The sequence below is a fragment of the Pelophylax lessonae genome, assembly GCF_965119305.1.
Source record: "Pelophylax lessonae genome assembly, chromosome: 10".
Classification (NCBI taxonomy): Eukaryota; Metazoa; Chordata; class Amphibia; order Anura; family Ranidae; genus Pelophylax; species Pelophylax lessonae.
The window spans coordinates 21308922-21331796 of record NC_138777.1 but is presented as its reverse complement, the minus strand read 5'-3'; the positions used below and the strand labels follow the sequence as shown (position 1 = coordinate 21331796).

At 47.9% G+C, this 22875-nt stretch overlaps 1 protein-coding gene across 2 annotated transcripts in view; it reads left to right on the top strand.

Moving 5' to 3' along the window:
• Positions 1-22875, top strand: part of CARS1 (cysteinyl-tRNA synthetase 1) — a 110488-nt gene that overhangs the window by 15945 nt on the left and 71668 nt on the right. For both annotated transcript variants that reach the window (XM_082269920.1, XM_082269919.1), the window contains 4 exons: positions 1041-1129; positions 3743-3839; positions 6074-6172; positions 18775-18924. In XM_082269920.1, coding sequence (XP_082126046.1) covers positions 1041-1129; positions 3743-3839; positions 6074-6172; positions 18775-18924 — 435 coding nt within the window. The remainder of the gene's footprint in view (positions 1-1040; positions 1130-3742; positions 3840-6073; positions 6173-18774; positions 18925-22875) is intronic.

The window sequence follows — 22875 nt, the reverse complement described above, 5'->3', positions numbered from 1 at the left end:
ATCGATCCACCGATCCCCACTGAGCAGGCGGATAACGGCTCCGTCTCTGCTCTGTGTGCACAGACGGAGATGTCAGAGCCACGCTGTCCTCTATGGGAGATCGGATGAGAACAGACCGCCTGTCCGTTCTCATCCGATCCGATCCCCAGACGGATGGAAAATAGGCTTTCCATCCATCCGGATTTCATTGACCGGATCCGATAGCAGTGGGTGTCAGCGGAGATGTCTCCGCTGACATCCGCCGCTTCATAGGGCTGCATGGAGCATCCGATCAGGTCCGCCTGAAATTTTAGTGTAAGGCTCTTTTCACATGGGCGCGCACCGCCCAACGGAGTCTGTTTTGCTCAGCTGGGGATCGATCCACCGATCCCCACTGAGCAGGCGGATAACAGCTCCGTCTCTGCTCTGTGTGCACAGACGGAGATGTCAGAGCCACGCTGTCCTCTATGGGAGATCGGATGAGAACAGACCGCCTGTCCGTTCTCATCCAATCCAATCCCCAGACGGATGGAAAATAGACTTTCCATCCATCCGGATTTCATTGACCGGATCCGATAGCAGTGGGTGTCAGCGGAGATGTCTCCGCTGACATCCGCCGCTTCATAGGGCTGCATGGAGCATCCGATCAGGTCCGCCTGAAAAACTGACAGGCGCATCAGATCGGATCGGAAAGCCCATGTGAAAGGGGCCTAATGCTGTTTCCTCACTCCAGAATCCTACACTGGAGGTGTTCTTCTTGCTGTGTAGACATTAGAGTTGATTTACTAAAACTGGAGAGTACAGCTCTGCATAAAAACCAACCGGGTTCCAGTTTTTTTTATTTTTTTTTTAATGATTGAGCAAGCTGAGTTTAGAAGCTGATTGGCTACCACGCACAGCTGCACCATTTTCTGCTCTCCCCAGTTTTAGTAAATCAACCCCATTTTATTGCTCCATCTCAGACTTGCTCTTTGCTGCAATTCCTGTTATCATTTCTGCTCTATATCTTTTGACCTTACGGGGGGTATTAAAGTGAACATTTTTTTTTTTTTTCCCCATAGGAAGTGTTTGTTCCACAAAATGGAAAGAAGGTCACATGGTATTGCTGTGGACCCACTGTATATGACGCCTCACACATGGGACATGCAAGGTATGGATCCAAGCCACTTACATGGTTTTTAATCTTAGAGGATGCTAAAATGACATACAGTTTGCAGTCTATCTGCAGCAATCATTACCCAGACAGAAGTCTAAAAACATTTGCATACACGTATCAATAAAGTACAGTGGTTAAAGTGTTACTAAACCCACAACCGTAAAATCAGTCTGTATATGCCAGCCTTTTTCAACCAGGGTGCCTTCTGGGTTCTTCAGGGGTGCCTCGACAAAATGCCTAAAATTTTCCCCAAATTGTTTAAAAACTGTCAACAAGTGGGTGTATGAGCTCTGCCTTTTTTGTTAACCACTTAAGCCCCAGAAGATTTTACCCCCTTCCTGACCAGGGGGTATTTTGCGATTCGGCACTGCGTGACTTTAACGGACAATTGCGCGGTCGTGCGACGCTGTACCTAAACGAATTTGATGTCCTTTTTTTTCCCCACAAACAGAGCTTTCTTTTGGTGGTATTTGATCACCTGTGCAATTTTTTGATCATGCGCTATAAACAAAAAAAGAGCGTCAATTTTGCAAAAATAGCAATATTTTTCACATTTTTTTTATATGAAATTCCGACCAAAAAAAATGTAAAAATCAAAATTTTTTAACATTTTCGGCCAATTTGTTTTCTGCTACATATGTTTGGTAAAAAAAATTGCAAAAAGCGTATTTTGATTGGTTTGCGCAAAAGTTATCGCGTTTACTAACAAAGGGAAAGATTTTTGTCATTTTTGTTGGTTTTTTTTAACGCGTAATGGCGGCGATCTGCGATTTTTTATTTTTTTTTGCGGTACTGCGACATTGCGGCGGACAGATCGGACCCTTGACTGACATTTTTGACACTTTTGGGGTTACCGGTGACATTACTGCAGTAATCATGCTATACATATGCACTGTTACTGCAAAATGACACTGGTAGTGAAGGGGTTAACTTTATTTGAGAGGGAGGGGCTGTGTGTGTCCCTAGGGGCGTGATTCTAACTGTGATTGGCTGTGGGTTGAGCTGTAGAAACAGTGATCAACGGTCCTACATAGTAGAACCGTGTGATCACAGTTTCTACACAGGGGAGAATGACAGGCGGCTTGTTTACATTAGCCGCCTGAATTTCTCCCTCTGCAGCGGCGATCGCAGAGTGACCGGCGGACATCGGGTCCGCCGGTCACATGCGCGGGGGGGGGGGATCCCTGACCACGCGGGAGCGCGCGCTCGCTCCCTAGACCCTCACAGGCTAGCGACGTAGATCTACGTCACTTTGCCTGTGAGGGGCTGACTGCCGACGTAATTCGTCGTTAGGCAGTCGGCAAGCGGTTAAACAAAGCTACAAGCTTTTATTGTGCAGCATTAGAACCTTGGGCACTGTGTGGGCTGAATGCATGTGTCTAAGAACCAATGACATCATAGGTTGATAAGGTGGGCGTCAGGTGCCTGAGGACACTCTAGTTTGTCCTCCTGCTCCTTTTATTCGGCACTCTGGTCAAGTTAGCTAAGCAAGGGAGAGAAACAGGGAGAGGAGAAACACCAAATACTAGTCAGTACCAGCATGCAAAGATGTATTTGCTTTTAAAAAATAAATCACCTCTAATGTTGGATGTCCGACACGTGTGCTGCGAATGTTAGAATGTTAGATTTGCTTTAAAAATTTTAGAATGGGGTGCCTCGAGACTGTGCATAATTTTAAAGGGTGCCTTGACTGAAAAAAGGTTGAGAAACACTGGTATATGCAGTAAAGCATGCTTGTTATACTCACTGTGGACCCTAAGGGGTTAATCCTCGGTTGTTTGATCCTGTCTTCTCTGTTCTTCCCTTCTTCTTCTTCTGTGCTCAATCTATCTGTTAGAACAGAGCCTTGGAGGCACTCTGCACATGCTCAGTTTGGTGTGTATTGCTAGAAGGTTTTTCTTTTCCCTTGGGAGAGTGCATTTGATCGACACAGTCAGACAGAGCACCGCCACTCCGTATTACTCTTTAAGGAGCCGGCGTGCGTTCCACCACAAACCGGAAGTATAGTCCCCTGCAATAGCTCCGCCCCTACGTAGTTTGTCTTTTCAGACGTCTTCATGCATTACTGCTCCACACATAGCTCAGTATAATCCAAAGTCGCTCACTGATATGTCTTCACTTCATCAGCTACATACAGTATACAGCAATTTGTTCCTCCGCAGTATGGGCAACTTCCTGTCTGCTGCTGGAAAAAAATGGAGTCTGCCTGCCAAGATTCTCAAACATTCAGGAGAAGCCTTGTAATTTTTTATCAGTGAGATGACTGAGATGGAAATTGTGATGTCGTCCATCTGCCCCTCCACCTCAGCCAATCCGAGGAAGCCTTGTATGCATTGATAATAATACAGAGCTCTCCTTAATGAGTGAAAAGCATTCATACCGACTCGATTTTGTCCTGGCAGCAGGTGGGAAGTCACCCATAGTGCTGCAGAACACAGCGCCACCTACTGCATGGAGCTGATACTACTAATACTACTACTACACAGCAGTCCAATCACTTAGCAATGGAAATAGGACCGCTCCTCTCACTTTGGACTGTCACTTTACCTCTGCTCTCTGAATTCACTGCATCATCTTTTATAAACGTTGTTTTGGGATTTCTTTCAGGTCCTATATTTCTTTTGATATCCTGCGAAGAGTTTTAAAGGACTATTTTAAATATGATGTTTTTTACTGCATGAATATCACAGATATAGATGATAAGGTGAGTACTTTATATGTCTCGTATCTAATGGAATTTATATGACCTAATAGTGGGGGTCCAACAGTAAAATGAAGTGTTTATAGAAGTAAATATTACAGTTCTAGATTTTAAAATGTTATCAGGTTTACCAGGGATCCCCACTGTTATCCGGCATCTGTCACTGGAGTGGGAATATCCTGGAACAAACATTAAGCTGCATTTTCTGCTGGGGCGGCCCGTCCGTTGGGGGCGCAGGGGCGCCGCCCCCCCCCCCCCCCTATCCATACTACCGGCCCCCTAATCTACATGCAGGGTGCCGGACGCATGGATTCCAATAGGGGATTTTTTTCATTTATTTTAATTTTTTTTTGAAACACGTTATTAGAGCCAGAGGCTCTATTAAGGCTTGAAAAAGGGTGGGCTCAGGGCGCAGAGCCCTGAGCCCACCCAGTTGTGTGACAATAGCGAATGAATATTCGCTATTGTCACACTGACTATCCTCCTAGCGAATCAGGAAGAGGCTTGTGAGACCCCTTTCCCGATTGGCCAGTGGCCAGGAAGAGGCAGAAGAGACACGGCTGGAGGAGGACAGCGGCTCAGTCATCCAGCACTCCCCGGGTCGGAAAGCAGGAGGTAAGGAGGCAGACCATTGGGGGGGGAATGTGTCGCCTGCCAACTGTCTGACTGACTGACAACCGGGGGGGGGGGGCGTGCATTGGTTTGACGCATTTGACCCCCCCCAAATTACCGAGCACCAGCCGCCATTGATTTTTTGAAGTGTCCTATGAAAGAATGTTTGATACATCTGGCCTATTCTTCTAAGCCAGCAATAGGTGAATGGAATCCTGGCTGGTTCAGCAGAGACTGGCTGAGATTTGATCCATCTATGGACATGCTGGTTGTATTGAAGTCGATCCATTGGTACAACCAGCCTGTTGGATTTTTTTGGATGCGATCATTGTCAGCAGCTATAGCCACCAGTTTTGACCATTGTGTTATGCCGGCAGGGAAGGCCAGCAGAACACAATAGCTCTGCTGGATTGATTTTCCCATCAACAAAGACTGCGTTGATGGGAGAATCAAGTAATTTTTTTCCTTCCACCATGTAAATTGTTTATTCTATGGCCTGCTTTAGTAAGCGTATGCTCATCTTGACAGACGTGAGATAGCTGCTGTAGTCCAGGAAGATGCAGCACAGGGATTTATTTAAAGGAGCTCTGGAAAGCATTGCATCACAGGTTTACATCAGGAGCCAGAGCGGAGACACTGCACAGATTGAAGCCAGGGGCCCAAAGAGGAGACGCTGCATAGACTGACGCTAGGGGCCCAAAGAGGAGACGCTGCACAGACTGACACCAGGGGCCCAAAGGGGAGATGCTGCCCAGACTTTATACCAGGGGCCCAAAGAGGGGACGCTGCCCAGACTGATACCAGGGGCCCAAAGAGGAGATGCTGCCCAGACCGATACCAGGGGCCCAAAGAGGAGACGCTGCCCAGACCGATACCAGGGGCCCAAAGAGGAGATGCTGCACAGATTGATACCAGGGGCCCAAAGAGGAGACCATGCACAGACTGATACCAGGGGCCCAAAGAGGAGACCATGCACAGACTGATACCAGGGGCCCAAAGAGGAGACCATGCACAGACTGATACCAGGGGCCCAAAGAGGAGACCATGCACAGACTGATACCAGGGGCCCAAAGAGGAGACCATGCACAGACTGATACCAGGGGCCCAAAGAGGAGACCATGCACAGACTGATACCAGGGGCCCAAAGAGGAGACCATGCACAGACTGATACCAGGGGCCCAAAGAGGAGACCATGCACAGACTGATACCAGGGGCCCAAAGAGGAGACCATGCACAGACTGATACCAGGGGCCCAAAAAGGAGACCATGCACAGACTGACAACAGGGGACCAAAAAGGAGACCATGCACAGACTGATACCAGGGGCCCAAAAAGGAGACCATGCACAGACTGACAACAGGGGACCAAAAAGGAGACCATGCACAGACTGATACCAGGGGCCCAAAAAGGAGACCTTGCACAGACTGACAACAGGGGGCCAAAGAGGAGACACTGCGCAGATATCACAAAGGGCCCGGTAAAGAGACACTGTACAGACTGATTCCAGGGGAGAGAGGATGCATATATTATTTTACATGTATTATTACTTGATCTATTTTTTTGTTTTCTTTTGAACTTGTCAGTTTATGAAATACTTTTGTTTTCTGCCTTTCTTTAAATATGCAGATAATTAAACGAGCCAGACAGAACTATTTGCTCCAGCAGTACAAAGAGAACCAGCCTCAGCCGGATGCATTACTGAAGGATGTGAAGACCGCAATGGTGGTATGTGCGACGCGTTCTTCAGCTGCTGTTTCTGGGGTTATGTGCAGCATTCTCAGCCTACATACATTTCTCTTAAAGGAAAATGCCACAGAACCTCAGCTGATATTTCCTCTGAAGTGGTTTTTGGTTTAAAGTGTCAATTGGGAGAAGCACATGTAGAACATCTCTGCATCGCATGTATTTCTTAATATGCACAAAACCCAGAAAACCAGATCCTGGGAGTGGTATGCTTTTGATGCCAAAAACCCTAGTGAGGGGAAATGCATCCAAAAATATATCCTACAACAAACCCACCACAAGGATAAAGCACCTCTAAGGCTACCAAAACTCTCCAAGGCTTTAAATCATAACAGATCGGTGAGAGGCTGCAACCCACCCTGGAATAACCCACATACCTCCCCCCAACACCCATGATTCCCTAAAGACCCCCATCCCACTCCTACCCTCCCCAAAGTCACTGGAATGATTTTCCCATTAACAAAGACTGCGTTGATGGGGGAATCAAGTAATTTTGTTTTCCTTCCACCATGGAAATTGTTTATTCTATGGCCTGCTTTAGTAAGCATATGCTCATCTTGACAGACGTGAGATAGCTGCTGTAGTCGCGGAAGATGCAGCACAGGGATTTATTTAAAGGAGCTCTGGAAAGCATTGCATCACAGGTTTACATCAGGAGCCAGAGCGGAGACCCTGCACAGACTACCAAAACTCTCCAAGGCTTTAAATCATAACAGATCGGTGAGATGCTGCAACCCACCCTGGAATAACCCACATGCCTCCCCCCAACACCCATGATTCCCTAAAGACCCCCATCCCACTCCTACCCTCCCCAAAGTCACACTACTTCCCTGTATATCCCTCCTAGACCCCTAGTTCCCCCTCCGATTTAAAGGTCAGAACCCAAATTAACCCGCTAAAGGAGGTGGCACTGCTGAAGTCCATGATATGGTAGAGGAAGTCTCTATTAGAATCAATGGGCAGATGACAGATGAAATATTTGCTCTGAAATGGCTAAGTGTATGTATGTCTCATTCTTCCTTTCTCAACACCTAATATACTAGAGCCAGGTCCCACCTAATAAAAGCTGGGTCCTTATGGATTCCTGAGGTATGAAATAGACAACTGGCTCATGGGTGGAGTATATCCAGCAAAGTACAACCAACAAGAAAACAGCCAACTGTGCCTGTGTGTATGGCAAGCAGAGAATATACATCCAACAGTCTCTCCTAACTCAATGCCTATTTCACAAAAGTCAGGTCCAGCCTGTATAGAAAAGTATTCATGACTCAATCACAGCTGATTGACCCTCGGCTCTGGGGCAGAGTACAGCTAAAGGTAGTGCTGCAGCAGGGACTAGTAGTGCTCAAAGATATATTCAATCTCAAGCATCTTGCCAATGGAGCAAACTCCTCCTTTAGTTGAAGCTGAATTGGGTACTGTCCAAAATGCAGCTTGGCTATGATCATAGAACAGTGATGGCAAACCTTGGCACCCCAGATGTTTTGGAACTACATTCCCCATGATGCTCATGAACTCTGCAGTGCAGCTTAGCCTCATGGGAAATGTAGTTCCAAAACATCTGGGGTGCAAAGGTTCTCCATCACTGTCATAGAGTGTTCAGCTGCAGTGATGTGCGCTGCTCCATGCGGGTTGGTTATGTCAGCATGCGCTCCAGCATGATGACAGGGCTACCAGCTGTAAGAGGGAGAGCGATTCCCCTCTTCGACTACTTGTTTTGCCCCTCCCACTGACCAGGGGCTTCCTCCTATCCCTGTAAAAATACTGTAATCTTCAGAAAAAAATTTGATGCTGCCAGATACTTAGTAAGCGCCTGACTCCCTGTTGTTGGCTGACAATGCTGCCTCCGCTGCATTTGAATCCCAAATTATGTTGTCAGTCCTGCTTGGGTTCTCCCCTGCTGGACTACAGAACTCCTATCCTCATCCTTATTTGTCCCTTTCCACATGCATACATTGATTTCTTTCCCAGCAAAACAAAGCTGCTGCCTTGGATCAGAAAAACCTGCCCACACACGGTTTGTAGGTTAGGAAGGAGGCTGTTGGGAGATATAGTTCTGGGGGTGTGCCTAGGTCAATATGGACTGACAAAGGGCACCCTACTGATCCCCCTCCTCCTTCCCCCCCCAAGCAGCTGCAAACATATTTTATAAGCCCTAGTGTAGGGATATGCAAACTGTTTCCCTCCAGATGTTGCAGAACTACAAGTCTCATGAGGCATAGCGAGACTCTCACAGCCACAAGCATGACACCCAAAGTCAGAGGCATGATGGGACTTGTAGTTTTGCATCAGCTGGAGGGCCACAGTTTGCATACCTCTGCCTAGTGAAAATGCAACAGTGAGTAACTAGTTCCAATCTTTTTTTAAAGGAGCGAGGAAGGTTGCAAACTAAATATGGATCATTTCTACACAAATCACTTAAAATACCTTCTCAAAGTGTGTGTGTCTGTGATACAGTGTAGCAGCGCAAAACTTCAGAAATCCATGAGAGAATGTTGGGAAAACACAAATTGCTCGTCTGCAATATCAATGCTTTTTCATAGACTGCTTGTCTCACAGGCCCTTGCAGCTAATTCCTCATGTCAGGGAGCATGGGCTTTATCTTATGTTCAAAATATGCATGAAAGCATGAACAATAGGGATGCCGGTATAACAGTCAGTCGCCCAGGGTCATTGACTTAACAATTGCCATAGCATAACACAGGGCTACTGTGAAGCCTGGGTTGGGGGGCATTAGGGAATTTGATAGGAAACTAAAGTGTAAATGTTCCAGTATAGAAGGGCTGAAGTCGGACCCTGGGATTATTGCTTGTCAAAGATTTTCCTCTGTGCAGTAAGAAACATTTGCTTGAAGCAGAACTTAAGTCAGAAAATGAAGTCCTGTTAGATCACATCAGAATGGCCCCTTTTGCAGGTATAACTACGTAAAACTTTAAAAATAAGTTTTTATACTGTTTAAAATCCACAAATACACTGTTTCGCTCTGCCCTGCCATGCTCAGTTGCTCTCCTTTTTTAGGCAATTTAAAGCGGTTGTAAACCCTGCAAGACAAAGGCATAATGAGCTAGTATGCATCGCATACTAGCTCATTATGTATTTCTTACCTTAGAACGAAGCCCCGACACGGACCCCCGGACATCGCTGCGGGCGCCGCCATGATCCCTCGCCGTCTCTTCCGGGTTCGGCGGCTCCGGCGCTGTGATTGGCCGGAGCCGCGATGACGTCACTTCCACGCGCATGCGACTTTCCGACGAGCTCCCGGCAAGGAAAGCTGAAGGTCCCCCCGGACCTTCAGAGCGCATGCGCCGCTCACGTGAGCAGCTGCATGCACTGCAAATATTAATTTCTCTTACGTCCTCCGACAGTCGCCGCCTCTTCATATTCGTCACATATGGGGTATTAGACTTTGCTCCGAAGGAGTAGCTAGGCAACAGAATATGTTAACAATAAAGCTTTAACATATCCCACCCTCAAGGGGTGGTCCCCTCAGTCAATACCCTCCTACTTCCTGCAACCATATCTCAGTTTTAATGTCTAGCTTGTCAGGAGTGGCTGGCTCTCTCTGTGCTGGGACTTTTTGTCCCAGACTCTTTCTTCTTTTTGATATTTTGTTTGAGTTTTCTCTCTACCTTTACTTAGCTGTTATTTTTGTCAGCATTAGTTAGTTCTTCGGACGAAGAGGATCATGCGGACTGGGTCTCGGGCTGATCCCCCTGGTCGCAGGTCGTGGGTCAGTGGCTTCCCAGTCTGCCATCGAGCGTTCAGCCAGGTAACGCTCCTGGCACGGTGAACGACCCATCCCTGTTCGGTGCAGGGATGATTGGTGAGGTGGCTACCTCACCGGACGCTGTGCGGTTTCTGAACCGCCATTGTGTGCGTCTTGAATTGCGACTCTCCCTGCCTCATGTGCAGCGGCTTGTTCGCCTGTGCGGGTTCCCCACGCCATGTGAGGTAAGTGTATCTATGTGGGGACCTGTCTGTCTGGGGGGGGTCTCAGTCTGGGACTGTGTAACCTGCCTTTAATCACACTGCTTGTCTCCCTATATCTCGGCTGCATGCTGTGGGCTGCAAGGGGGGGGGGAGCTGTATGACACTGAGTATGTCAGGCTGGGCAGTGTGAGGAGCTGTGTGCTGTGGGGCATGTTTTTAATGGCATGTTGGGGCATATACAGCGATCGCTGCGGCGATCTAACATGTATCCATATAATGGGATAATATTGTGTGTGATTTTGTGCACTGTGGAGCGGCGATTTCGGCGCCAAACGGCGCCATTTTACCGGCGCCCGCTCCGGCCGCATGGTTTACATGCACGGCGGCCATTTTCTTGTAGCCTCCATAGGCTTACATAGAGCGCCCTGGCAGCATCACTTCCTCTCTCCTGGAAGCACCGATCGAGGCAGCAGCAGCAGCGGAGTCTCCTCAGGTTTTATCCTTCTATTCCTGTGTTCCATTGCCTGTATTCAGTCTGTATATTCCCTGTGGGGGTCTCATTGTGCCTGAGTGTGGTGCGGTGGGCTGCGCTTGCCGCGCTTGCTGTAAGGGGGCAGTTAACCCTTGGTTGTCTGGCATACAGGGGCAATGGATTCTCAGGAGGGCAAGTTTCCCACAGTATTGGTGGAAAGCCAGGGGACCGCTGTTTCCCCCCCAGGGGGGGATTTGGCCACGATTGTGGCTGGCCTTGCTGCACAGGTGCAAATGCTGGTGGCTGCTCAATCTACTAAACGGCCCAGAGTTGCTCTGTCCTCTGATTCTGAGGGTGAAGGTGATGGGGCTGTTCTGGCGGGGACCCCCCTATCGGGGTCCCGCTCCTCTCTTGATCTAGTGGGGTCTGAGGTAGAGGCTGAAGTTGAGGGGGTTGATAATTCTCCCCCTGGCTCGCCTGAAGAGCTTGCAATCATGGATGAGTTGATTGCTTCCATTAAGCAGACGCTACGTTTGCAGGACGAGGTGTGTCCCCCAGCTGCCTTGGCGGCTTATGGGACGCAGAGAAAACGCAGGACGCCGCAGGTTTTTCCCTGCAATGCTGATTTTCAGCGCGCTGTTAAGGACCAATGGCGCGATTTGCGCAAGCCTTTTGCGGTACCAAGTAAATTTAAGCTGCGTTATCCTTTCTCGCCTGCCACTGGTGAACGGTGGTGTGTGCCTCCGCCAGTGGATCATGCTATTGCGGTTTTGAACAAAGCCACTGCGATCCCTGCAGAGGGATCCCCTGTTTTCCGTGATGCCACGGATAGGAGACTGGAGTCTCTTGCCCGTCATACTTATTCTGTTACGGGTTCTATGCTTAAGGCTCTGTTTGCTTCTCTCATGGCGGCCCAGGCGATCGCAAGTTGGACGCAGATGCTTAGGCGCGTCCTAGTGGCCGATTCGGCCTCGGCGGCGACCCTGGATATGGTGGATCAGATCCACCAGGGTGTCATGTATCTGTGTGATGCGGACCTGGACCTGATTCCGTTGGCCGCGCGTGTGCACAGCGTGGCGGTGTTGTCTCGCCGCCTGGTTTGGTTGAAATGTTGGTCGGTGGACCAATCTTCACGTAAAACCTTAGCCAATCTGCCTTATGATGGGTCTCGCCTTTTTGGGGAGTCCCTGGATGTGTTGATTAAGGGGATTACCGGGGGTAAGAGCACTCTCTTGCCCCATTTCCCCAAGGCTAAGGGGGCTTCTGGGAAGAAGCATGCTCATTTTCGGCCCCCTCAGGGGTCCTTTCGTGCCTTTCGGCCGCACTACAAGGGCAAACCGTTCAAGGGCCAGGGCTCTCAGAAGAAACCCTGGTCTGGGAAACAGAAGTCCGGCCAATCCGGACCTGCGGCCCATAACAGTTCGGCCTGAAGGGGCGCCCTCACCCAGTTTTGGGGTGGGGGGACGCTTGCTCGGTTTTCTTCAGCCCTGGTTGGCCCGTGTGCGGGACAGATGGGTTCTGGAAATCGTTCGATCTGGTTACAAGATCGAGTTTCTCTCTCGGCCAGAGAGCAGATTTTTTCCCTCAAATCTACAACTGCCTCCAGAGCGCCTGCGGGATCTGCACCTGGCGGTGCGGGACCTGAGGGCTCAGGGAGTGGTGGTTCCGGTGCCTCATCGGGACAGATTTCGGGGGTTTTATTCCAATCTGTTCACCGTGCCCAGAAAGGAGGGCAAGGTTCGTCCTATTCTGGACTTGAAAGCTCTGAACCGCTCTGTGCGGGTTCGCAAGTTCCGCGTGGAATCCCTGCGCTCGGTGGTGGCTGCCCTGGTTCCGGGGGAATTCATGGCCTCCATCGATTTGAAGGATGCGTATCTTCACATCCCCATATTCGAGGGTCATCAGAGATACCTTCGATTTGCCATTGCGGAGGATCACTACCAGTTCGTGGCGTTGCCCTTTGGGCTCGCCTCGGCTCCGCGGGTCTTCACCAAGGTGCTTGCACCGGTTCTGGCATTATTGAGAGCCCAGGGCATTTCTGTCCTGGGGTATCTGGACGACATTCTGATTCGGTCTGCGACCAGTCAGGGTCTGGAGAAGGACCTGTCTGTCACGATGCAAGCTCTGCAGGAGTTCGGTTGGACGATAAATGTTCCAAAGTCGACACTGAGTCCGTCGGTTCGTCTTCCCTATCTGGGAATGATACTGGACTCGGTGCAGGCGAAGGTCTTCCTGCCGGAAGACAAACTCAGGACTCTTCAGGAGGAAGTCGGGTCCCTCAGGGACGTTCCGAACTCGTCTCTGCGGACGTGTATGAGATGTCTGGGATTGATGGTCTCGGCTTTCGAGGCGATTCCTTTCGCGCAGTTTCACACGCGGGGTCTCCAGGCGGAGATCTTGTCCAAGTGGGACGGGCGACCTCAATCTCTGGATCTTCAGATCTCGTTGAGTCATCGCACCAGGGAAAACCTTCTGTGGTGGCTCCAGTCCCCGTTGGTGTCCGGGGGCAAGTCGTTTCGTCCGATCTCGTGGACGATAATCACCACGGATGCCAGCCTGTCGGGCTGGGGTGGTGTTCTGGGCGTTCTGTCCGCCCAGGGGACCTGGTCGGAGGGGGAGTCTTCCCTCCCGATCAACATTCTGGAATTGCGTGCGATAAGGCTCTGTCTTCATCGCTGGACGGACCGGCTGCAGGGCTGCCCGGTTCGGGTGCAGACGGACAATGCCACGGCGGTGGCCTACATCAACCACCAAGGGGGCACCAGGAGTGCCCGAGCGGCTCGAGAAGTGGCCGACATTCTGTCTTGGGCCGAGACTCATGTCCCGGCGATAACGGCGGTTCACATTCCGGGAGTGGAGAACTGGCAGGCGGACTATCTGAGTCGCCAGACCCTGGATCAGGGGGAATGGTCTCTCCACCCGGCTGTCTTCCAGATGTTGTGCGCGAAGTGGGGTCTTCCAGATGTGGACCTGTTCGCGTCTCGCCTCAACGACAAGGTGAAGAGGTTCGTGGCAAGGACGCGCGACCCTCGGGCAGACGCGTCGGACGCGTTAGTGGCCCCGTGGCATCAGTACAGGCTGATGTACGCGTTTCCACCGATTCAGTTGCTGTCCCGGTTCCTTCGCAGGTTACACTCGGAACGCAGCACGGTGATTCTTGTGGCACCGGACTGGCCTCGCCGGTCCTGGTACGCAGACCTCGTGAATCTGGCGGTCGACGCCCCCTGGCGTCTGCCTCTTCGGGACGATCTACTGTCTCAAGGACCGATTTACCATCCTGCTTTACAGTCGCTGGCTTTGACGGCCTGGCTGTTGAGACCGAGGTCCTGAAGGAGAAGGGTCTCTCTCCAGAGGTTGTTCATACCTTGATCGACGCGAGGAAGTCTTCCTCGGGAAAGGTTTATTACCGTACTTGGAAGGCCTATTTTGCCTGGTGTGAGTCCAGGGGGTTTTCACCCCGCACGTACTCGGTTTCCCGTGTGCTGTCTTTCCTTCAGACGGGTGTCGATCAGCGTTTGGCGCTGGCTACGATAAAGGGTCAGGTGTCTGCGCTGGCCGTTCTGTTTCAACGTCCCGTGGCTTCCAACTCCTTGGTTGGCACTTTTATTCAGGGTGTGCGGCATCTGGTTCCTCCTAGGAGGGATCCTTTGCCCCCTTGGGACTTGAATCTAGTCCTGTCTGTGTTACAACGTGCTCCTTTTGAACAGATCAGGGAGATATCGTTGTCTATGTTGTCCAAAAAGGTCGCCTTTTTGGTGGCGATCACTTCGGCTCGCAGAGTGTCGGAACTGGCGGCTTTGTCCTGCAAGTCTCCGTACCTGGTTGTTCATTTGGATAAGGTGGTCTTGCGACCTAATCCTTCTTTTCTGCCGAAACGAGTTTCGGAATTCCATCTTAACGAGGATATTGTTTTGCCTTCGTTGTGCACGAAGCCTAAACATCCAAAGGAGGTGAGACTACATTCTCTGGATGTTGTTCGGGCGATTAGGGTTTACCTTAAATCGACTGAGTCTTTTCGAAAGACGGACTCCTTGTTTGTTCTTCCAGAGGGTCCTCGGAAGGGCATGGCGGCTTCCGCCTCTACCATTGCCAAATGGATCAGGCAGACCATTGAACAGGCCTATGCCTTGCAGGGGAAGGTTCCCCCTGTGCCTGTGAAGGCGCACTCTACTAGATCTCTGAGTACGTCTTGGGCCTGTCGTCATGGGGCTTCTGTAGCCCAGGTGTGTAAGGCGGCGACTTGGTCGACCGTACACACTTTCACAAAATTCTACAAAGTAGATGTTCAGGCATCGGCGGATGCTTCCTTTGGCCGCAAGGTTCTTAGTGCGGCTGTTCCCTAGGGTCCCTTGTTGGGGACTCCTGGCTGTTGGGATAAGTTTTGTATCCCCTGGTTTTTTGTCTTTTCCTGGGTTGTTGCTCCTGTTGAGCACTTATTTTTGCTGTTGCCCAGCTGGTTTCCTTCCTTTGGTAAGGTTCCTTTCTTTGATGTGGAGACTGCGTTGCCTTTCGGCGCGGATGCGTTTCCCACCCCTCATGTTTGCACTGCTTTGGGACGTCCCCATATGTGACGAATATGAAGAGGCGGCGACTGTCGGAGGACGTAAGAGAAAACGGAATTTTTGTAAAATCTTACCTGTAAAATTCCTTTCTCTGAGTCCTCCGACAGTCGCCGCCCCCGCCCCTCTTTTGGGGTTTGAATGTATACTCTACTGCTATTCCACTAAAACTGAGATATGGTTGCAGGAAGTAGGAGGGTATTGACTGAGGGGACCACCCCTTGAGGGTGGGATATGTTAAAGCTTTATTGTTAACATATTCTGTTGCCTAGCTACTCCTTCGGAGCAAAGTCTAATACCCCATATGTGACGAATATGAAGAGGCGGCGACTGTCGGAGGACTCAGAGAAAGGAATTTTACAGGTAAGATTTTACAAAAATTCCGTTTTTACCTACAGGTAAGCCTTATTATAGGCCTTATTATAGGCTTACCTGTAGGTAAAAGTGTCAAAAAGTGGAATACTACCACTTTTAAGGCTCTGCTGAGTTTGTAGAGGCCAATCTGCTGACAGCCTTAAAGCAAAATTAAACCCTTCTATCTTTTACAACCAATGAAGCTGCTTCTGTTTGATCTGCAGCTGCCATGGTGCTGCAAATGCAAATGTGATCAGTTATGACACCGGCCATTTAATCGTTTGACAGTTTGGGTGAGGACACAAGCAAATGTCAGTTAGCAATTCCATTGTTCCAGAAATGTAACTTTTTTGAAACCGTTAAATTGATGGGTTTAGTTCCGCTTTATGATTTACTGCTGTTCAGGGGCTCTGGGTTTCAGTAAAATTGCAGCCTCCAGCAAGAAGAAACAGGAGTAATTCTAGAGGCAATTTATAGCACACTCTAATTTGGGTAGCATAAATATTAATGTGGAATGTATGTACCTTGCTAAAGAACATTATTTTTTTAACAAGTTGTTATGCATAATGTTCTGCTTTAGGCTAAGTTTCCATGTAGGCGTTTTGGGTCGTTTTGGGGAGTTTTTCTGCTCTAGGGTCAGCTCAAAAAACGCCCAACAAGACAAATCCTATTCATTTCAATGGCCCCTGTTCACATCTGAGCGTTTTTACGTTTTAAGCAAAACGCCCAACGCTCAAAAAAGTACATGAGCTTCTTTTTTGGGCAGATTACAGGCGTTTTTATTTTTTCCCATTGGTCACTAGTCAACCTAAAAACGCCTGCACAAAAACGCCTGTAAAAACGCCTAAAAAACACCAATAAATAGCAATGCCAATATGTGAACGTAGCCTTAAGCAGTCTGTTGTGTACATTTATTACCCTCTAAACTTCTGCTACAGACTGCCCAATGCAGTAAAAATCTCAGAGTCTCTCCTCTGCTAAAACCTTCTAGAACAGGTATTATTGCTCTTACAACTTACCTTTTGGCCCCTTTCACACAGGCGGACCGTTCAGATCCACCTGTCAGTTTTTTTGGCGGATCTGAACGGTCCCCCCCCCCCCCCCATGCATCCCTATGGTGCATCGGATGTCAGCGGAGACATGTCCACTGACATCCGATCTGTCAAATCTGGACGGATGGAAACCCTATTTTCCATCCGTCCAGCAGATCAGATCAGATGAGATCGGACCAGCTCTGTCTCCACACACAGCGCAGAGAACAGCTGTCATTCTCCTGCTCAAGGGGGGATCGGCGGATTGATCCCCCGCTGAGAAAAACAGTGTCCGTCTAACGGACGGAGTGTGTGAAAGAGCCCTTAGGGCTCTTTCACACGGTCCGCTTCCGTAGGCGGATCCGTGCTGCTCAGCGGGGATCGGTCCGCCGATCCCCGCTGAGCCGGCGGATGACAGCTCTGTCTCCGCTTGCAGTGCGGAGAGGGAGGTGTCACAGCTCCCGCTGCTCTCTATGGGGGATCGGATGAGAGCAGATCGCTTATCCACTCTCATCCGATCTGATTCCTGAACGGATGGAAAAATAGGGTTTCCATTCGTCCAGGTTTCACGCACAGGATCGGAAACGGATGGCAGCGGGTGTCAGCGGAGGTGTCTCCGTTGACATCCGCTGCCCCATAGAGCTGCATGGAGGATCCGATCAGATCCGCCTAAAAAACTGACAGGCAGGTCTGATCGGATCGCCCGTGTGAAAGAGCCCTTAGGCTCCTTTCACACATACGGTCCTTTCAGTTCATCAGTTCAGTCACGTCAAAATGTATCAGTTTTTCATCCATTTTTCATCTGCTTTTCGTCCTTTTTCATCCGTTTTTCATCCTTCTTCATTCATTTTTCGTCTTTTTTATCAGTTTTTCGTCCTTTTTTTATCCGTTTTTTTTTATCCTTTCTCATCCATTTTTCTTGCGTTATTTTTTACATCCACTTCCAATGCAAAAACTGATGAAAAACGGACCGTTTGTCTGTTTTACATCCGTTTTCTGTCCGATACGTTTTTTTGACGGATGAAAAATAGGGCATTCATCCGTTCCAAGAAACGGACATTGACGGAAGCGGATGAAAACGGATGTTAACGGATGATCATCCATTTTCATCTGTTTTTCCATAGAGATGCATTGATGTCCGTTTTTCATCTGTCAACGGATGGATGAAAAACAGACAAACGGACAGCATGTGTGAAAGGGGCCTAGTCACGGCACTGGCCCATTGTAGTTTACCGGCTATCCTGACTCCTTTCTGCTGCCTGTCCTTGATTTATGCATTCAGTACTTTTATATTAATATAAACAACCTGTATTATCATAGAGGACAGTACCCGCTGCTGCAGAGAGCATCCTGGGGGGGCCTTGTCAAAATTTTGCTACGGTAGCCATGGTTCCAAGTTACACCCCTAATGTGCAGCTCACTGGGTCTGCAACGGGAGGAGGTTTAATGGGCGATACAATCAGAGTAAATAGACTTTGGCTATGACCACCCACAGGATAACATGTATGGCCAAGTAGAGATGCACAGGTACCCATACGGGAAGATCATTGGACCAGATTATACATGGTTTGCAAGCAGCCAATAGTAATCTGGTCAATTAGCTGATGGGTAAAAAAATAAATAAAAAAAAAGCAGTTTTAGCACTGTTTTTGCTTTTCTGGAGTGCGTGTCTAGACAAAAATTTTTATTTTTTTTTAATTGGGATAGATATTAAATTTATTGTCATCTATGTCTCCATTTGAAATATTTTCCTTCACTGTCTGTCCTGCTGACCACAGTTCCACCAGACAGATAGTGAGGGAAAATCTGCAAACCAGGACACTAACCATAATAAAATCTGACAGTGGTTCTTGCCTTCCCTATCTTCCTGTTTGGTTATAGAGTTGTCACCAGGACAGGAAGTAAAGGCAAAACATAACCCTTGATAGCAGCAGTAAGAAGCCCAGTGGGATTTAACCCTTTTATCCAAAACTAAATCTGTTTTGTCTTGGCATATACTTGAAAGACTAATTAGGTCATATGTGTATTTTATAGAAAAATGCTCTTAATTTGTAGGTTTTCATTTTTGTCTTGTATTTATTTAGAGGAAGATTACAAGTTATAATTTAGTGTACAGTTTAAAAAGGAGTTACATAGAGTTCCTTTGTAGTCCTTGATTATATTTCAAGCATATTTTCATATAGCACCAAGGAAGGCACAGAGATGATGTTTGTTTGCTGTATCATTGTGTCACCGCAGCCATTTGTGCAAAAGCTGAATGAGACAACCGACCAGGACAAGAGGAAGATGCTGGAGAAGATCCAGAATGCAGTGACAGCTGCCATCAATCCTCTGCAAGAAGCAATTAGTAAATCAGCCTCTTCTGAGGATATTCAAAGTTCTGCACAGGTGAGTCTGGATCTATGACGTGTCTGCCTGAGTGTACACAGTTCTTCATACAGGTTACTTCTCTCACCATGCAGTATTTTGCACTTTCTTCCTGGTTATCTTAAGGCCCGTACACACGTACCGATTGTCGGCCGTAAATATTCAGTCGACGACAGATCGGCCGATTGTAGGCTTGTTAGTATGATGCTTCCCGGAAGACTGGAAATTGGCAAATGTCGTGCCCATTCACAAGAAAGGTAGTAGGGAGGAATCGAGCAACTATAGACCAGTGAGTCTGACATCAATAGTAGGCAAATTAATGGAAACCCTATTAAAGGATAGGATTGTGGAACATCTTAAATCCCATGGATTGCAAGATGAAAAACAACATGGGTTTACTTCAGGGAGATCATGTCAAACAAATCTTATAGATTTTTTTGACTGGGTGACTAAAATAATAGACGGTGGAGGTGCAGTAGACATTGCATATCTAGATTTTAGTAAGGCTTTTGACACTGTCCCACATAGAAGACTTATCAATAAACTGCAGTCATTGAGCATGGACTCCCATATTGTTGAGTGGATTAGGCAGTGGCTGAGTGACAGACAACAGAGGGTTGTAGTCAATGGAGAACATTCAGAACAAGGTCATGTTACCAGTGGGGTACCTCAGGGATCTGTACTGGGACCAATTTTGTTTAATATCTTCATAAGTGATATTGCAAAAGGCCTCGATGGTAAGGTTTGTCTTTTTGCTGATGACACAAAGATATGTAACAGGGTTGATGTTCCTGGAGGGAAACGCCAAATGGAAAAGGATTTAGGAAAACTAGAAGAATGGTCAGAACTCTGGCAACTGAAATTTAATGTGGATAAGTGCAAGATAATGCACCTGGGGCGTAAAAACCCAAGGGCAGAATATAGAATATTTGACACAGTCCTGACCTCAGTATCTGAGGAAAGGGATTTAGGAGTAATTATTTCAGAAGACTTAAAGGTGGGAAGACAATGTAATAGAGCAGCACGAAATGCCAGCAGAATGCTTGGATGTATAGGGAGAGGTATAAGCAGTAGAAAGAGAGAAGTACTTATGCCGCTGTACAGAACACTGGTGAGACCTCACTTGGAGTATTGTGCGCAGTACTGGAGGCCATATCTCCAGAAGGATATAGATACTCTAGAGAGAGTTCAAAGAAGAGCTACTAAACTAGTACATGGATTGCAGGAAAAAACTTACCAGGAAAGGATAAAGGACCTTAACATGTATAGCTTGGAAGAAAGAAGAGACAGAGGGGATATGATAGAAACATTTAAATACATAAAGGGAATCAACTCGGTAAAGGAGGAGAGCATATTTAAAAGAAGAAAAACTACCACAAGAGGACACAGTTTTAAATTAGAGGGGCAAAGGTTTAAAAGTAATATGAGGAAGTATTACTTTACTGAGAGAGTAGTGGATGCATGGAATAACCTTCCTGCAGAAGTGGTAGCTGCAAATACAGTGAAGGAGTTTAAGCATGCATGGGATAGGCATAAGGCTATCCTTCATACAAGATAGGGCCAGGGACTATTCCTAGGATTCAGATATATTGGGCAGACTAGATGGGCCAAATGGTTCTTATCTGCCGACACATTCTATGTTTCTATGTTTCTTCCGACAGCCGACAGCGCACTTTCGGCCGAAAAGAATCTGTCGTGTAGGCATTAAAATTTTTGTTGGCCAACACCAGAACGGCCGATTGTTCGCCAGTCAGTACAGAATTCGGCCGACAATCAGCGGATTTGCAAGACTGGGCATGCTCAGAAAAGAAAAAAGACAAGGAAAGTTAACCATCACATGACATCACTTCTGCAGTCGGCTCTTGTGCAGTCTTTTGCAGTTTTCAACAGACACGACAGCCCTGGACAAAAGACGGCCGATCGTTCGGCCGACGATCGGTACATGTGTACGAGGCATTACTCCCATCACCATAGCTGCTGCTCTCAGATACATTACATATACATGTACAGTACAGACCAAAAGTTTGGACACCGAGTTTTCTTTATTTTTATGACTATGAAAATTGTAGATTCACACTTCAAGAGGTAGTCACCTGAAATGGTTTTCACTTCACAGGTGTGCCCTGTCAGGTTTAATAAGTGTGATTTCTTGCCTTATAAATGGGGTTGGGACCATCAGTTGTATTGTGCAGAAGTCAGGTGGATACACAGCCGATAGTCCTGCTGAATAGACTGTTAGAATTTGTATTATGGCAAAAAAAAAAAGCTAAGTACAGGAAAACGAGTGGCCATCATTACTTTAAGAAATGAAGGTCAGTCAGTCCAAAAAATTGGGAAAACTTTGAAAGTGTCCCCAAGTGCAGTCACAAAAACCATCAAGCGCTACAAAGAAACTGGCTGACATGCGGAGCGCCCCAGGAAGGGAAGACCAAGAGTCACCTCTGCTGCAGAGGATAAGTTCATCCGAGTCACCGGCCTCAGAAATCGCAGGTTAACAGCAGCTCAGATTAGAGACCAGGTCAATGGCACACGGAGTTCTAGCAGCAGACACATCTCTAGAACAACTGTTAAGAGGAGACTGTGTGAATCCGGCCTTCATGGTAGAATATCTGCTAGGAAACCACTGCTAAAGAAAGGCAACAAGCAGAAGAGACTTGTTTGGGCTAAAGAACACAAGGAATGGACATTAGACCAGTGGAAATCTGTGCTTTCCTCTGATGAGTCCAAATTTGAGATCTTTGGTTCCAACCACCGTGTCTTTGTGCGACACCCAAAAGGTGAACGGATGGACTCTACATGCCTGGTTCCCACCGTGAAGCATGGAGAAGGAGGTGTGATGGTGTGGGGGTGCTTTGCTGGTGACACTGTTGGGGGATTTATTCAAAATTTAAGGCATACTGAACCAGCATGGCTACCACACCATCTTGCAGCGGCATGCTATTCCATCCGGTTTGCGTTTTTAGTTGGACCATCATTTATTTTTCAACAGGACAATGACCCCAAACACACCTCCAGGCTGTGTAAGGGCTATTTGACCAAGAAGGAGAGTGATGGGGTGCTGCCCCAGATGACCTGGCCTCCACAGTCACCGGACCTGAACCCAATCCAGATAGTTTGGGGTGAGCTGGACCGCAGAGTGAAGGCAAAAGGGCCAACAAGTGCTCAGCATCTCTGGGAACTCCTTCAAGACTGTTGGAAGACCATTTCAGGTGACTACCTCTTGAAGTGTGACTCTACAATTTTCATAGTCATGAAAATAAAGAAAACTCTTTGAATAAGAAGGTGTGTCCAAACTTTTGGTCTGTACTGTACATGTGTATATATTACTGACAAGCTAGAAAACAGCTAGTGTAAAAATATAAAAAGCCTGACACAGGGATGTGACTTATCTTGAAAGCTTAGGGTTATGCTGTCGGCTGCAGATCCGAACGGCAACATTTACGCCCTGAAGAAGGGAGGAGAGTCTGTTCCCCCGAAACGCGTTGGCTTTAACATGTTCTGCTACCAATAAAACAAACTTTTGATTCTTATTGCTGATTTTGGGCGCTCCTTTAACCGACTACCATTAGAAACGTTGGAAACAACCACTAGGCCGTATCTGAAGGTAGCAGCCCAGACCCCTCAAGGGTCCACTGTCTTTTTTTTTCATCCAGTCGGGCCAGATTGATTGGGAGTTAATTCCCCCAAGTGGTCCCCTATACCCACAGACCCTCTATTGAGTAGGTCAGTCCAGCGCAGCCATTAACTTTTCAAAAAAACTACATCTTTTAAGAAGAATTCCAGGTATGGCATGTTCTACATGGTTACATTGCTCCAGCTTGGACCAATGAAACTAGGCATTATCCCTACCTGGCTGATCCCTCTAGAACACATGTATCAAGCACAAGGCCTGTGGGCCAAATCAGGCCATTTCATGCGGCCCTCGCACCTACGGTAGGGCTTTTTCAGCTAGAACGTGGTGGAATTATATTC